Source organism: Empidonax traillii, unplaced genomic scaffold (genome assembly GCF_003031625.1).
Source record: "Empidonax traillii isolate 1590-97213 ecotype Southwest subspecies unplaced genomic scaffold, ASM303162v1 scaffold248:size1534464, whole genome shotgun sequence".
Taxonomy (NCBI): domain Eukaryota; kingdom Metazoa; phylum Chordata; class Aves; order Passeriformes; family Tyrannidae; genus Empidonax; species Empidonax traillii.
In genome coordinates this window covers 346,362-364,096 of record NW_020955441.1, presented here as the reverse complement: position 1 = coordinate 364,096, position 17,735 = coordinate 346,362, and the positions used below count along the sequence as shown (strand labels likewise).

General features: G+C 42.9%; 2 protein-coding genes across 2 annotated transcripts; one reads left to right on the top strand and one right to left on the bottom strand.

The window, feature by feature from the left end:
- Window positions 1–42: 42 nt before the first annotated feature.
- Window positions 43–2,904, bottom strand: LOC114059947 (nicotinamide riboside kinase 2-like). The gene is made up of 8 exons (XM_027888991.1): window positions 2,614–2,904; window positions 2,371–2,461; window positions 1,929–1,974; window positions 1,627–1,813; window positions 1,399–1,470; window positions 632–738; window positions 342–433; window positions 43–234 (listed from the first exon to the last, which is right to left on the bottom strand). Exons 1-8 carry the CDS (start codon window positions 2,637–2,639, stop codon window positions 229–231), a joined length of 627 nt encoding a protein of 208 aa, XP_027744792.1. The 5' UTR covers window positions 2,640–2,904; the 3' UTR covers window positions 43–228.
- A 2,141-nt stretch (window positions 2,905–5,045) lies between these two features.
- LOC114059932 (CDC42 small effector protein 2-B-like) lies at window positions 5,046–15,561 on the top strand. The gene is made up of 4 exons (XM_027888960.1): window positions 5,046–5,884; window positions 7,326–7,539; window positions 7,952–8,053; window positions 8,589–15,561. The coding sequence occupies exons 2-4, from the start codon at window positions 7,486–7,488 to the stop codon at window positions 8,661–8,663; spliced, it is 231 nt and encodes a 76-aa protein (XP_027744761.1). The 5' UTR covers window positions 5,046–5,884; window positions 7,326–7,485; the 3' UTR covers window positions 8,664–15,561.
- Window positions 15,562–17,735: the final 2,174 nt, after the last annotated feature.

Here is a 17,735-nt window from a genome sequence, read left to right as displayed (position 1 = left end):
TGAGATCATCTGAGACAACATACTAGACTGAAGCACAATTTCGGATCGCAGACAAGAGGGGAGTGCTTTTTAATTATGACCATACAGAACTCAAGTTTTCAGGGAAGGTTGAACAAAGTTGAACTTAAGAGTTGAGTCTTCACAGAAGCTGGAACTTTAGTGGCAGTCAGGTAGACAGCGTGGAGCAAACAGGAGTCATCTTCACTCACAAGAATCAGCAGCAGCAGCTTATTTCTAAACAAAGATATAAATGAACATATTTAAATTATAGCTTCACGCACTTTTAACACAGGCTTTGAAACAGTTGCCTTTGAATTGCAGTTATAAGCATGAACACATACCTGGGTGTTAAGTAATTCTTCGATCTTATTCTGGATCTGCCCATACACATCATTAAACAGCTCCTCCTTCGATTTTGTCCCATTCAAGTGCACTGAAAGAAAGTAAAGAGGGCTATAACTGAATGTCTCTAAGCTTGCCAGATTCCAATTTAAAAAGCATGCACCTGACTGGTACAAGAAATACACTCCCTCCACCTGCTTCATTCACCTCCTCTCATGCACCTAACAAGTGTGTGTAGAGCAGGTCTGAAAAGCGATCCCATTAAGTGATTCTGCCATTACAGACTTACCCACATCAACTCCAAGTTCTTCCATTATCTTCCTGTGCTTTACATACATGGGCCAAACGTGGCCATCAAACAGTCCAGGTGGGTCTGGGACAGTGTAATTCCTTGAACTGTAAATGAAGGCATTGTTACTCAAATGCAGTGTAATGACAGTTCAGAGAAATGACATTTCACTCAGTTTCTCTACACACTGGCCTGAGCCTGTTGCCTCCAGTGTGGTTTCTGAGTTTATGGAAAGTCAGTATTTAGCAAGAGCTGCAAGCACAAAGATACCCAAGTCAGTTGGAATTTGATGGGCAGGTCCAAAGAGTTCAAGATGCAAAAAAGAATTCCCAAGACAGACTGATCTAAACGTTGATGAGTAAACGCTGAAAGCTTTAGCAGAACTTTGGGTAAAATAGCTGTTCACTTACTCCTCTTGAAATATAACTTCAAGTTTAATACTTTCCATTTGCATTAAGAACAGTGTATAAATACAACAATACAGCCAAATGTAAAACCCCACATAGTTCAAGATCTGGAAACCCTATCACTGGAAAACCAGCAAGGGAAAAGGCTAGTGAAGGGTCTGTGCAGAAACTGAGCATTACATATACAAACAAAACAGCTTGGTAGGAAGCTTTAGGTTAGTTCATTGAAGGAAGCTGCAGTCTTCTAATAAAACATCTACATTAGCATTTATCCCTTCTTACCTAAAAGCTTCACAGAAACAAAATCTTGAGCAGAGCAAGATATTACCGGACTAACAAGGAAACTCAAGACAGATTTACCTTCTTCTCCTTTTACACTCTTCATATGGAATGGAAAGAAAGTACCGATGGTGGAATACGTCAATCAGCGGCCTGAAAGAGTCACGTGCTTGGTTACAATAGCAAAAAAGGGAGAGGTAAAACTACACCCATTTCCTGTACCTAGAGTGACCTTCAGACTCGTGACACCTAAGCTCAGCAGTACCATAAAATGTGAAAATCAAAATGTATGGGTGCATATTTGATTACCTGTATGTGTAAAGCAGGAAGCCTTCAACGATAAGAATGTGGATTGTTTCATCTCCTCCCTCCTTATCTGGCAAGATCTGGGCATCCAGTGTGTTGTTGATCCCATGAGAACGTTCAAACTTGACTGGGTTTTTTATCCAAGCATTTATGGTGCTCATCATGGCTTCCATATCTAGTGCGCTAATCACTAAGACAAAAGAGGCAACTATCATTAAGCAGTAATTAAATATTATCTAGTAATACAGTCAGTACAAAACAGTGCACATAAAGTTATAATTTGAAACACGGCAAGAGAGGCTTACCATCATACTGTTTAAACCCATCTTCAACTTCTATTTCATCTTGGGGCTGAAACAGTAATAAGAAAAAAAAAAACCTACTTGGTCAGGACAACTACCGAGAAGCTCAATACCCATTTCAAAGCGAAATTCAAGACCCAAACCCTGAAGCTACCAAAAGAAGGCTTTTCACCCCCACCAGGTTTCTTTGCATGCAGATAAAAACCAGCAGTACGAGGCTCAGATAAAGCCGCCCGCTCCTCTATCTTCCCACCGACACGAGCACATCGTGCAGCCCTCCATGGGGACCGAAGAGACCCGGACAGGCCGGAGCGCTTATCCGCCGGGCGCACGGGCCCCGCCAGGCTCTGCAGAGGCGGCGCAGGGCGGGCACGGCGCCAGCAGCGCGGGCGGAAGCCCGCGGGGGTCACCCCGCGCCCTCCCGCGGCCGGCAGGGCCCGCTCACCTTGAAGAAGTCGTCCTGGTGCACCACGCTGCAGTTGGGCAGGGCCCGCATCAGCCGCCGAGTCAGGGTGGTCTTGCCGCCGTTCGTGACCCTGCAGCGAGAGCGCGGCCGTCGGGGAGCGCCACGTGGGGACCGCGCACCCCGCACACCGCCCGGCACTGCGGCACCGGGAACGCCGGCCGAACGGACCCGCGCCTGCCCCGCACCTCGAGCCGCCCCCCCCGGCCCGGCCCCCGCTCTCACCCGCCGATGCCGATGATGATGTTCATGGCGCGTCCTGCGGCCGCCCGGCCCGACTCCTACCGCCTGTCCTGAGGGGCTGGGAGGGGGGGGGACCCGGTGTCTCCAGTACCGGCCGCCTACGTGCCTGAGCCGGGACCCGGGCAGGGGGAGGAAGGGGCCGGAGAAGAGGAGAAGGTGGAGGGGAGAGGCCCACCGTCAGCTGCGGGTGCGCGCCATGGTGTCCGGGCACAGCAGGGCCGCTCCGCGCCGCGCCGCGCGCTCCGCAAAGGGGGGTGGCTCCCCCGCGCGCGCGCCTTCCCCTCGCGCCCCGCCGCGCCCATTGGGCGGCCGCCGCCGCCCGGCCAATGGGGAGCGGCGCTGTGCGGGGGCCGAGCGCTGATTGGCTCGGTCAGGCCGGGCGGTGTTACGGCGCGGCCGCTGGGGGGCGCTCGTTCGGCGCCGCGCCGGGCACGGGCGGGCCCGCCGATGGCGGGGGCGTGGCGCCCCCATGCGGCTCTGGGGGCGCAGCGCGGGGGAGGAGCCGCGGCAGCGCTAGGCGCTCGGTCGGGCCCTTTTACAATGGTGCTGCCCGTGGCCCGCTCTGGACACCGGCCCGGCTCTCGGCCCCGAGGAGCTGCGCTGGGATCGGGCGGCGGCGGGGCCGGGGTATGGACCGGCCGTGGCTCCCCGTGAGGGCGCGGCGCGGCGGGGAGGCCGCTCTCGCGGTGCGCAGGGCGCCCCCTGGCGGAGCGCGCGGCCCGGCGTGTGTGAAGGTCACGGCGCGTCCTCGGGCCGGGCCGGGCCATGAGGGAGCTGAGGGAGTCCGGGCAGAGCCGATCGGGAAACAGCCCCGAGCAGCCCCTGCTTCCCCTGCGTCCCTCACGCTTCTCCCGGGCGGTTGTGTCAGTCCCTCGGCAGCGGCTGCCGGGGCTCGGACTCCTCCAAACGGCTGTGCCTGAGGGACTTCACCTTTTCTTGTTAGGGCTTTCATCCTTTTATAGGGAAGGGAAATTTATGGTCACAGCTTTCTTTCTTTTTTCTTTTTTCTTTTTTTTTTTTTTCTGGTAAATTAATCTGAATTTATTTTTGGTAACATTAAATCCCCTAATTTACAAGCCAGTAACTCCGTTCACCATGTTTGCAATGCCAGTGGTTGGTGTGTTGCCAACCATTTGCTTCCTTCTCATCCTTTTGTGATTTTTGCTAATTTTCTTCTGGTAAGACCACAGGCAAATCTCAGTTGATTTCTTTCACAGTTATTTTTGACTTCCAAAGGGAACACATAATCTGGCCTCTTGGCTTTTCTTCTTTTTTGAGAAGGAATGGTTGAAAATAGTTGAAAATACATTTTTTTCATTTTGTGATTACAGTCATTTAGCTCATTTTCACTGTGAAATAGAAGAGCTGCCTTTGTGGTTTGGGGTATTTTTGGTGGTGGTTGGTTTGTTTGTTTGTGGGGAGGTTGTTGTTATTTTTTAAATATATGTGCTTTGAATATATAGCTTTGAAAAGGAGGAGCTCCTCACAGACTACACCTAAATTCTTTAGGTTAAAAATACCAACACACCTAGATTAATGAAGCTCTCAGGTGAAACCCTATTCTCAGCTCCATAAAGTTCCAGGATGGCAGAAGAGCAATAGATACATTCATGCTGAATAATAGCATTATTATGTAGAGTGAGGACTGCACCCCAAACTCAGTTTGGAATCTGTGCATACACCGGTAAAATCAGGATGTTACTTGCAAGCAGTTAAACTCACTCTACAGCAGGATTTTAGCTGTTTGTCTCCAAGGTTCTTCCAAAGTCTCGGTCATTTATTGTCTTATACTCCTCACCTTTAACCAAGCAAGATGCACTCTTCAAGTTTCATGCTCAAAACCATTATTTGAAATACAAGTTCTGCTGATTTTTTACCACACCTTGCTGTTCAAATACACGAACATAGAATTGTTGGAGGATTTTAACAGGATGTAGATATCAAATGAGCAAAGGATAATGAACGAATTAGAGGCACGGTGGCAATTAGGCTGAAGTATGCTTCTCACATCAACTCACTGCTGAAAGAGCTGGAACGAAAATGGCAACTGGACTCAGTTAATCACAGTTTAATACTGAATTGGGGCAGGGTGATGGCAGCCTGTGCCTGCTGTGTGATAATATTACACGAGCTGTACCCTCATTGTCCTTCACTAACAGCTCCAGCCAAGAATTTTACATTATCAGACTCTGAGTCTAAAGTTGGGAAGAATAAACGTTTAGTGTTGTTAATTATCAGGATCACTGTGTACCTCTCACGTCTATGCAAAGAGGATTCTTTTGTTTTGATTCGGGCAAATATTTTCCATTGATATTTTGTAAGTAAAACACCAGAATATTTTAAATACTTTTTAATACACAGCAGTGGTACAACAAATCGAGTGTTATGCTCGGGAAAGTAAATCTGAGCCTTCACGAAGCTCTTGGGCACTTTAAGGCTCCGGGCTCCAGAAGGGCAGTGCATCCTGCCATGGGATCCAGCATCCGTGTCTGCGCGTGCTAGCCATTTCCCAGGCCCTTTGTCCCCTCTGCTCGATGATACTGCTGCCATGGTGAAAAACAGAGGGAAAGAACAACAGGATATTGTCCCGCTCTACTCCGCGTGCCAACTGTGACAAAATGTTGTTTTCTCCTCGGTTTGGGGATTCTTGTTGGCTTTTCACTAGTCCTGGGTGAGCCTGGAGACATTAGGGTGTCCTTAAAATTCTCCCGGTTAGCGTGGAGACCTCGAGTCTCCGGGAGCAAGGTAGTGTCCCATGCCCCAGTGCGAACATTGCCGCCCTGGGGGATGATTCTCTGGCTCAGGCAGCGGAAAAGAAGCGTCGTGGTGTAAAACACAACAGGAAGGCGCCGAGCACGCCGTGTGCCCGGGGACACCTGCAGAGCTGCCGCAGGGGTGGAAGTGAGCCACGGGCTGCAGGGGGAGTGCTGACAAAACTGCTCGGCTGCACAAATCTGACGCCAAACCAGGGCGCTATTTTTGGTCTCCGCTCTGCTGTTCTGACACCTGTGGGCTCGCGTGGGGCTCGCAGCGAGCGGACTCGGGCAGCGCCTCCTCCCGCAGCCCAGGAACCGCCGCAGGGCACGGGATCGCAGCGCAGCGCTCCTGCTTGGCCAGCAGGACTAATTATAGCCCAGGAATATGAACTGTGAACGTGCTGGAGTCGCCGAGACGGGAGCTGGCTGTGCGCCAGCGCTCGAATGAGGACACACCATCCCGGCAGGACTCCCCGGGAGCTGCAGGAAACCCCGAGGTACGCGCGGAGCCCCACGGAGGGAGATGGACACATTGGGGGGAGGGCAGGAGGACGGCAGGAGTTCAGCCCTTACTGTGGGATGGGGATGCTGTCATCTCGGTCAGTCTGCTCTCGAAATAGGTTATCACTGCAGAGGGACGCACTTCATGATTTTTAAAAAAATCTTAGCTTTGGTATGGTCTCGTTAACATGCAAGAAACCCCAGAAATCTGCATGCGAAGTGATAGCAAAAGCTTCGGCTTCTGCATGTTCTTACGGTTGTGTGGGCCGCTGTTCCTTCTAGTGGTGATAAAGACCGTTGTGAGAGGATGAGGTGAGGTGAAAAATTTATCCACCCAGGATAAAATGAAAAATATATGACACGTTCTGCAGTAATGTATCATATGAACTACCTAAAGCGAAGGGACAGACTTAACAAATGCTTTGAAAGATAAATGGCAGAAATTTAAGAGATGTGCTTGAAGTGTGAGAAGCGATGAAGTGTAAGGAAACCACAAAGGTGAAAGAAATAGATGTGCTAATTACGTAATCGTGGGACTACATAAGAAATGCCTGTGAAGGGGGACGCTTATGCTGTTTGGTTGTGAGAGCTTTCGTGGGTGTTCAGAAAGACTGAATTGCTGAAGCTGTAACTTCTGTTAAACTGTAAGCTTGAAAAAATAACAAAACCTTCTTTATAAACGAACGTGTTGTTAATATTGTTTTAATGAAAAAGTTGATATGAAAGGGTACTCTATAGCCCTAGGTTTGATTCGAAGGAAAAAAAAAAAAAAAAAAAAAAAAAAAAGTCAGTGACTATTAGAAGTTGGGCTGTATCCTGGCTGCAGGGCACATAGAGTCAGTGAGTCTCCTGGTTGTGTCTCCAGTTCAGGAGTGCCATGCTAATAGTTTTGTATATTCTGGGAAGCTCTAGGCTCTGATGAATGGTTTCTCTTGCTGGTATACAAGGCGGCTCTTCTTTTCTCTTTTAAGGGCTATTTGGAGTTGTACAAGGCTCTTTGCTTTAAGCTTTTCTGTGTCTAAGAAGAGTACCCATGTCAGATGTAAGGCCCAAACTTTCTTTTGCATCAGTTCGTAAATGTTAAGTGGTCAATCTGTTGTGGTTCAAAGTTAGTTTCTTTCAGTAAATAATTCATAAGTATTGGCTAGCTCTGCTTACAGACAAATCATGGACTGTTGAACAAGACCTCAATTCTAGCATTGTTTTTATTATATTTCTGTAAAGAACTTATGTTACTGTCTGTGAGTAAATACATAGAGTTCTTACCCCTGATTTCTGACACTGACATACTGATTTTAAATCGATGCTACTCCCTTTTCCAGGTGTGTTTAAGAATTTAACAGTCTTGCTTTAGTCTTACAAATTACCTATTGCTTAGTAAATCTTACAAAACTTTGATATCTTTTAATGTAAACATAAATAATAATCTCTTTACAGGTATACTGATCAGATGCATTCTGTGATCTTTACTGGTGAACCTGCACAAGCAATTCCTTTCTAAGCTCACTTGAGGAACTGCATCTTGGTCCTCACACTGCTCAAACTCCCAGAGAAATAATTTCACTTAACAAGACCTTATTACCTCCTGAGAAATATAATGACTGAATTCCTGGTTTGTTTTAACTGGTGCAATGGTGAACAGCCCCAGCCGGTAGGTAGATGCACAACTGTCATCATTTTTCAGATTTTAAATTTTTTCTTTTAGTTACAGAGAAAACACTCTCATTGTCCTGTCGTTTTGATTAATTTGGGCAAAGTAATGCAAAAGCCAAAACCAGTCTGTTTGAACTATGTATGCTTTGCCAGAAACTTGGACCATATGACTGTTGGCAGTTTTCGGACTCTGACTTTCCAACATGAAGTTCTTGCTAAAATGTAATTAGCAGTAATAAAAGTGACTTTGATCTTTTCTCACTGCGAACAGTCTGAAACTTCAGCCTGGTTGCTGTGAGGTTTAATTAGGGGTCAGTGCTGGCTATCTATTTTTATCTCAGCTGCTTCTTTCTGTCTGAAAGCTGCTCATGTTTTCTGAACAGAGACCCAAGATATCTTCTTTTTTATAGAAGAGGCGTCGGAGACTGGACCGGAATATGATTGGAGAGCCAATGAATTTTGTACACACTGCACATGTTGGGGCAGGAGAGATGAGCAGTGACTACACATCAGTAAGTGTGCACCTCTTGGGTAAGCAGAGACCTCCACTCAGTAGCCTGTAGAGCAGGCAGTTAATAAAATACTAGATAATTGTAAGACAGAGACAAATCTGACTTTTTTTTTTTTAATTAATAGAAGAGCATCAGAACAGAACTGTCTTTGGGTTTGTAAACATGAGATACTGTGGGAGATACACTCAGCAAGTGCCCATTCCCTCGGTATCTTTACGTATAATGAGAACCTTTTGGATATGGATTCTGTGAATCCACTTGATACTGGGAGCAGATAACACATCACCTTGAAGTCAAAGCTGTGCCAGGGTGAGGGATGTAAGAATAAGTGGATTTTGGACAGCAAAACACATCTCATACACTGACTTAAAATAGTATTTAATAATCCCAGGTCTAGTTGTTATTTTTCCCTACTACAGTTGGAACGTAGCACTGTAAACATATGGCCCACCTGTCTTTTCAAATTGATGCTTTTAATAATTGCTCTGGCAACCAGAATTTATAAAATGCATGTTCTAATAAACTTTTTTTCCAGGCTGTATCAATTCAGGACCACATGAAGTCCAAAGGTGGCTACACAAATGGCACTTCTGCAACTGTTGAGATGTAGGAAACTGAGAGAAGGCTGAAATCTGCTCTGTCTTATGAGGACCCCTGGACTGTGCTTTCATATTCTCTAAAACCTCTTTAATATGGAGTTGGGAGAGTACTTGAATTATAAATAGGTCAGTACAAGCTTTGGTGTTCTTTGCACAATACCTTCAGAAGGGGTTATTGTAAATGATCCTTAAAATGGTCTTTTGTGGTAGTGTTTGTAGTGGCAACTGTAATTTGTCACTGTGGATGACTCCTAGCTCTGTCCCAAAAACCTCACAAAGTTGTCTTCTAGGATGGAATTTGAAGTCAGAATGAATTGTTTGGGATTTTGGTCTCTCTTTTTCTCCCCTCGTGAAATGCAGGTTGATTTAATTGGAAGGTATTGCATGTTTTCACTTTTAACATAAGGTAAATTGAGTGCCAAGTTTGATCGTATAATTTTCATACAACTTTGGACCTGTTTTTTAGATGTTTTACAACTTAAGGCATAACTCTTTGGTATTTTTAATGTCTTTTGATGGTGAACAAACTAATGTAACACAGTTACCTGAGTCCGCAAAGCGCAGAGAAACTTCTGCCTTGCCTTGATAACGCTTTTGTAACTGAAAATGGAGGTTTTGCAAACATAAGGACTCTCGAATGAGACTTAGAACAACAGATGTGTCTCAGTGACTGGGCTGCCTCCCATCCACACACACACTGGTGTGACTGGCAGGTATTACTGCAACACAGCTGGTGGTACCTACCAGTTAACTGCAAGTGGTGCTGCAATATGCTCATAACTGTGTGTTCATTTTGCATGACTACCACTGAATTTTAAACTAAACATTTATAAGATCACTCTCTTTGTTACCTGTCTGTAACAGTAACCATACAGGACTTCAAGGGATATCTTGCTGGTGTTTCTGGCTTTTTAACTGAATGACTGTTTTAGATGAAAAGATTTTTTTCTTGCAGGTGGTTTAAGAGATTACAGCCATGTGAAGTACACACTTAAAGAACATCGTGAAAAGTTGCAGGGGAATAGTAAATGGAAACAGTGTCTTGCAGAGTTCCAGCACTTCATAAATATTTAAATAAATAACCGTAAATATTTAGACATACTCCAACTACAGTTTATTACCGAGTTCTTATTGATCTCTCTATTAAATGATACGACAAAAGTCCTGAAGTAGAGCTGGTTTTCCTTTCACCCAATCACTGACCACTGCTGCCCAGCTCAAAATTTTTATGACTACCAGTGTAGGAACTCAGGAAATCTGCTTGCTAGCAGGGGATTAACAAAATACAAGCATTTCAATTGCTGCCATATCAGCAGCAGTTATGCTGGAAGTCAGTGAAGTTCTTTCCTTGCTCCAGGCAGAACATCAGTTATGAACTTTTTTCCATTTAAAAAAATATCTAGCTGGCAAATCTTTTAACTTCTTTGATTCTCTTTGTAGCTTGTTATGCATCTTAAATCTAGACTGCAGCCTTCACTGAACTGCTAGGCTGCCTTTTTGAGTACAGTAGGGAACTTGAAACATGAAAGGTAGCTCTGTGTTCCTGTATGTGTTCAAAAAATAACTTTTCCCCTCCCCCATATTTCATCTCTAAGGGCCAAAGAGGAAGGGGGAGTATCACTTTCTATAACAGTCAACAGCTGATCATAACATTCTGTAACCACATGAGAGGAATCTAATATCTGTGTCTTGCTAAATCCTTACTCTTGAATCAAAATGCATGTCAAATTTTAATGTATTTTAAAATTAGCATAGTTAGCTGTACATTTAACTTTTGAAAGTTTTTCTTTTACTGTCTTCTAACTTCAGATATATTCCAACCACCTAGTTAAGATAGAGTTTAAAGAAGATAAATCCTGTATACTGTTGGGGAAGCATAAGTGTCCAAACTGCTTTAAAGAATAGATTCCAATCCACCTGTATTATACTGAGTTCATGCTTTCAATTATTCAATCACCTGCCCAGAAAAAAAGGTGGTAGGGCAGATGTATGAAGACAATAGGTTGTAAGAAAACAAATTGAAGAGGAGTTACAGTTTCCCAAAGGCCCATTTGGCAGGTTTAAGATTAGTGGTGTGACTAGAAATAAAGGAGTTGGTCATCATGTCAGTTCTTGTCTCTAAAAATAAATAAACTGAGAATTTGTTATTAAACCCTTATTTAGAGAAAAATCCTAATTTTCATCATGCAAAGCAAGCAGCGTTATCTGATGTAAAACTAACCTATTTTCCTCACACTGTAGGGTATTATATAGGTCCATAATAAAGTGTCACATCATTAAAATGAAATGTTTTGCTATTGCATTCAGAGTGCCATTATTTTAAAAAATCTAAACAAACATAAACACATGTCTTGGGACTTAGGTATTTTTTTGTTCTATATTTAGAAACCTTATATGACAGATTACAGCTACATAACTCAGTATCTCAGTTGTAATAAATATGTTGAATTGGGCACTTGAACTCTTTTTGTATTGTGGAAAATCTTGATATTTTCTCTGCACTGAAAAACTGTTGGTTAAGTGGATGGATCAGGGTGGCTTGAACTTTCACTGCACCAAATCAAATTTCTCCACTAGAGAGCACAGTTTTACATCAAGTCTTCTCTGCTCTGTGCAAGCTTTTATTCCATCTTAGTGTTTGGTGGTTTGTTTGGTGGTTTTTGAACTTGACTGGAATAAAATACAGAAATAATACCAATTGATCAAACTTTTTTAGTATCTTGTAGGCTGTGAAGACCTTTTGTCAAGACAATCAAGTGCTATTACTGCTCTGACTTGGTGGCATTTTATGGTTTCTTTTTGTAGTCAGAAGTAAAATCCCTTGCAAGCAGAGCAGGATGGAGTGTTTTATATGTCATCTGTCAGAGCCACCACTGTTTGCTTCCTTAAAAAAGTCGTGGAAGGTGGAATTATTTCCAATACTGCCTGTCTTATCCCTTGATGTCCCTGCTAGGCTTTACTGACTGTCCCATAATGCTACATAAACCTGTGGTCAATATAGAAAAGGTATTTGGCTTTTACACAATATGTCTAATGTTTCCTGTAGAGCAGCTTTATAACAATTATATGCTGTCATTCTATGTTCCCAGTTAGCCTGTGATAGATAACTTGTAACCCAGGCATGCAGTGCTGTTCCTTCATATGCTCTTGCCGTATCGGACCATCAGGTGCTTCTGTAGTTTCCACTCTGTACTGACAAAAATGTTAAGAGATTAATAAATACCCTTAATCTCACTATGCCAGCAAGAACAAGCACAATTCAACAATGTAATTTCCATGTTCGTGAAATTCATTACATGTTACTAGATGCAATAACACTGAAAAAAAATAATCAGATCTGTCAATGAAAGGCTGCTCCTGACTATGGTCAGATTTACTTTGCTATCAGCACTGTGGCACTGCCATAAAAACCCAACAGCTGAAGATAAGAATGATCTTGTCTGCCTTTCATAATTGCCATGGAACTACAGAAGACAACAGTGCTGTTTTACAGCTGTTCTAACCCCACTGCAGATATCCTGTGGTGAGTGGGTTCCTGTAAGGCTTCCAGATACTTTGTGGTTCTGCAAATTCGTACAGTCAAGAATCTCAGGCAGTTGTTTTGCTGTGTTAGGAAATCACTGAGATGAAGTCAGACAGTTGGGGAATATGAGGTAGAAGCCAGATCTTCCTTCCTGGTGTTTCTGTCTTCTGTTCTCAGGAGAACAAACTCTTCAATGGGACAGATTGCCAAGGGTAATTCTGAACTCTGGTTTAGTAGGTTGTGCTTCTGGTTTATGGCTCCTGGAGGCAGACTTTGAATTCTAAAATCTGTAAGGCGGGTGAATCACACATTAAGGGCTAATGTCAAAGATGTGGAGTTCTGAAACAAAAAAATCCTTGTTCATTAGATTGCAGATTGGTTTTAGGGCAGAAAACACAGACTAACCATAAATAGAATATTTTTCTAAAACCAAGGCTGCTTGGAATAAAACTCTCGTTTAGTTATTTTTAAAAAGTTGAGACTTGCATTTTTACTCCTTACTACTATAGTACCACTCTTACTATGTACCTTTCTGTCTTCGTACAGAGACTGAATCGACAGAGTTTAGACCCAAAAGTAGCAGTTCATGCTTGAAATTCAAAAATTTAGCTGCACACCTCTACAGCTGAAGTCCTGTGTCCCTAAGGGGATGCTCTAAGTGGTTGGTGCTTGGACTTCTGCAGATAAATTGTCCTTTCTTCATTCACATTAATTTGTCTGACACACAAGGCCCAAGGTACTTACAACAGTAGTTTTCCTGATGATATTTATGTGATTACAGTGTATATGTAAAAGGTTTCTAGTCCTGTACAGAACAGGTCCTTTCTAGGAACTGGCCTGCTGGAAAGCTTTTTCCTCAACAGAGCCTTAAGCTGTGGAGTGACTTAATCCTGTCACACTGTGGCACAGCTCTACTTTGCTGTGTGAAAGCACAGGGTCCCCTTGTTATGGCTTTGTTCTCCAGGGAAGGTGTTGGACAGGCTGATGGGTACATGAGGAACTACAGAAACAATGAGGTATAGAAGTGAGGGAGACTTATCCCTGGAGAGGCACTGTGGTACACAGGTATGAGGAAGGAGCAGAACATGTGCATGTTGACATTTGTTATCTGCAGTGCACAAGACAGCTTTGTTGGTATCAACTGGAAAATACCTGTAATATGTGCATAAATTGGTATATGGAGGAAATTGGACACTTAATGCATGACTAAGCTGGGACTTTGAGACTCAGATTGCCAATATCACTTTAATGAATGACAGTATCCTCTTCCTGCAGTGGCTTACAAAGCTGTTTACAGAAAGTATGGAGCCACCCAGAAAAGTAGCCCTGGTGTCAGCTGTTACAGCTGATGTCACATATATGTTTGGGAGATAAAATGGCTTTTTCTTTTCTTTTTCTTTTTTTCTTTCTTTTTTTCTGCTGTGTGTGAGGTTGCAGATATTCTAAATGCTGAGGTCTGCTGCACCAAATGGAAAACAAACCAAATAAATTTAGTGAATGCAAAATAGCAGTAGTAAAAGGGTATTTCACTTTGGTCCACTGGGCTGCTAAAGCTTCTGGAAGACTAACTAGATCCATCTGATATTCAGATTCCAGGTGTTGGAAGGATAGGGACAAATCACAGTGAAGGGTCACAAAGATTTCCTTGTGCCTGAGGAAGTTTGGGTAATCTCTGCAGGCTGAGATGTCCAGAGGCCACCATGGCTACACCAGAGTTCCATTAACACCTTTTCTCCTGATGCTGTATAGAGAATGGAAAGACAAAAGAACACAGGGAAAGCACTTGGAGTAGGCAGGGATGTTACTAAGAGGTGTTCCTGTGCCAAAAAAGCTCCCAGCCTGAAGTACTTGATACTGAGGCTGCTGCCTTTGCCTGAGAACTCAGAGATGTGCAAGCTCAGGTTGGAACACAGATCTGTGCCCTTTCAGGGACAGGGGGGTGTACAGGGAAGCCATGGCAGGTCTGCTTTGGCCTCTGCACTGCCTGAACCCACCTCAGCAAGGTTTGCTACTGAAGGCTACTGAACACCTTGTGGTTGTCACTTGTTCCATATATCCCCTTTCTGTGCATCCCATTAGCATGACCAAAATCCTAAAATGATACCCAAAACCTTAGTTTGAATAGAAGCTCTCTTCTCTTAACCTAGTTTTAATCTCATTTAGAGGACAGAAGTAACAGCTGGACAAGAACAACAACTTTGAGGTGTCTGTTGAGACCTCTACAATAAATTACTCATGAAATCAAGGCCACTTGAAACTACTTTAACTTTTAAATTTTGTGCTGTTATTAAAACAATGTAAAAGGGAAGAATACTCTAAACAAATTTTAAGTTTCCTCTGATATTTGCATATGAATCCAAAGTGAACAAAACCAAGGTTATTATTACTAAGGGCCCGCCCTAATTCAGGGGTGGAAAAAAAAAGAGTGAATTATGTCTTTTACTGCTTTAATATATGTTTTAATATATATGTATATATTTAGACCTTCATCTTAAGTAATGTGTAAGGAAATAAGCCATTCTTTTAAACTGAAATTAGTATGATTGCTCTGGCTTACTGAAAGTTAAAAAAAAATGGACTTAAAATCTACATTTAAACTACTGAGAGAGAATTTGATGTGTTTTTAAAGCTGACATTGGCCTGTACAAGTGGATGACTAATTTCATATTTCTTCATCAAAGAGCTAGAAAAAGGGTTTGGTTACAGGATTATTTTTATTTTATATATAGTAGTATATTTACATGTATCTGATCTTGCTGGTGCTTAAGAAATACATGTACATTTTACATAACTTACCTGAGCTGAGTCTAAAGGTGAATGAAGACTACCCTGATAACCAGTAATTAGTGAGCTCTCTGAAATTAAGGATTCATAGATCTGACAAAACAATGGCACTTATTCTAGACATAAATTTATTTTTAAAAAATTGATCTAATACATGTAAGTTTGAAAGTCCAGACTCAACATGAGCTGAGGCTGCATTTTAATGGTGAAAGAAATATGCTTTTAAATGCATTTACCCACATTTACCCTTGCAGTCTCTACCACAGGGAATATTAAAACCTGACTCAATACCTTTGAGGTGTGATACAAACTTGAAAATATAATTCAAAAATAAGGTTTGCAGCCCTTCATTAATGCATGCTAATGTGGCCTTGCTGCATAATGGTGTATGAGTAAGGCTTTCACTACTTTCTTTCAACTAGTTTAAACATCACCTTGAAAACGCATTTAAATTAGTTGTTCTCTCTGCTGCATAACACTCAGTGAACTAGGGTATGTCTTGCTTGCGTAGATTAATACTTACTGGTGTTCAGATAAGGCTGTTAGTCCATGGGGAAAAGTTGCTATATGTGCTTGTATTAATAAATAGTTCTTAAACACTGTCTGTGTTCTGGATCACTCTCTCCCCAGGAGCTACAGGTCCTATCTGGCTGCACCTGTCCCCGTGCTTGCTGTGTGTGCCTGTCTCACACAGACAGCAGGTGTCAGCAACAACGTTTCCTGTGCCCTTTTAACCAAGAGGTTTCACAGTGCTATTTTGCTGTTTTGTTCCAGGCTCCAGCCAAAAAGCTGTGAAAGTATAAAGCACGGAAAAGAGTTTATGGAATGAAGTAAAATATTCTTTGGTTAAAGCCACTTCCTTTTCCTCGTCACCTGTTTTATTCTGCCCTATTCTCTACTGCCTACTAATTTTCTTAAAAATATATTCAGTATTTGGGACAATGTTCTTAGAATTTAATATAACATGTTAAAAATTCCTTCATCCCTTTGAAGCTCATTGATTAATGCACCCAAAATCCCCTCTGTCCTGATTTTTGTATGACAGTTTGGTGAGCAGAGTCTAGTCACTTTTGCAATCTCAGTCCTCCAAAAATGATGCAATGTTTTCTCTTAAATACCAAATGCTGATAGCCACTCTCCCAAATGTGCCTACCTGGGAAGGCACATATATGAACAAAATCTAGTTTTCCTCATAGTGTTGAAATTTGAGAGTACGTCATGGTTTTAGTTTTGGTTACACATTAAAGCTAATGGTACAAATTAGGGATTACTGAAGTTGCCAATAAAGATAACCTAAGAAGTTTTCCCTGATGTCCTAAAAGTGGGCTCTTCAGTGCAGGTATTTCTAAATCACCCAGTCCTGCTGGACCGCAGGATATGTGTTTGGTGTAAGAGATGTTTTCACAATCTCTTTAAACATGCATCAAGGCAGGGGACATCAAACCAAACATATGCTTTTTGAGAGGGAAATTCCCTTTTATTCAGAGGAAATCATATTCCTATTTCTCCTTGGTCCATTTTATTTCCCAGCTGCAGAAAGAATAAAAGCTGCTGTGATTTCCTAGGGAACACAGGGAGAGGGATTAGTACGTGGTAGGACAGGACATGGTGCCATGGAATGTGCTCCTGTGAGCAGCTGTGAACTTGCAATTCAAATTAAACACTTCTTCCATGCCCAAAATACAGTTGTCTACATACCCTTTTCTTATTACAGATCACAGAAGTGTCAGATTTATTGAAGTAATCGGTTTTCATCTGTCATCCAGATCTTGTTAGACCCACAAGAAGAGAGAGTAGTCGAGATAAAGTGTCATGGTTACTCTGACAACAGCACCAAAATAGAAACACACAGATGGACAATGTACTAGCCTGTTTGTTTGTTGTTGTTTTTTTTTAAATACCAATTCTGCATAGAATATGAATTATTAGCTGTTTCACAGTGTTCCATTATCTTTCACTGTTTAAGCATAATAAATTACTAGACACATTTTTGCAGCCCAGCAGTTCTATAAGATGCTTAAGCCTGTTCTGTTGCTGATATAGTGATGAATTGCAGATTGTCACTGAGGGAAAAACAAAAGCTTATCTGTTACCATCCAAATATCAGTATTGATCAAAACACTCCTTATATACAGGTATGTAAAAGTTACTCAGATTTTTATAGCAACAGAACAGCTTCCTGAAGAATTGCCATAATGCAGTGGGGAATGTTCTCTGTAGACGTTTTATGTTGCTTTGTCCTCAAATTCACGCATAGGGAAAACCATGCGTGAAGGAATCTCCTTCCTCAGTAGTAATAACTAGTAACCACTTAGTTTGTGAGCAACTCAAAGCAAGTGGGCTACCCACTTAAGACAGAGGATGACCTCCACTGTCATCCTCTTGCCTCTCCCTTTCCCTCACTCCTCCCTCGTTTGGCTCATGGCCACATCCCCTTCTATCTACAACAATCTTTCTTATCTTCACCCCTTTCCCTTCCCTGTGCACGCTGGCCCTGAGGCAGACCCGACTCTCTGGAGTGGGAAAACCTCCACTGAAAATAATAAGATGTTGCACAACTTCCTTTGCTGGTAAATCACGGAGCTGTTTCACCCCATCTCCTTCCCACAAAGTCGTTGCTGGCTCTTACATGTGATGCATCACAGCCCTTTTAAAGCTCTCGAAACCTGGAAGACATCTCTGAACCCTCAGCCTTTCGTCAGAGGTCACACTTCGTTCCTTGTACTCGCTGCTGTCACGCAGGACATCCTGCTCTCCTCCCCACGCCTCCCTCGCA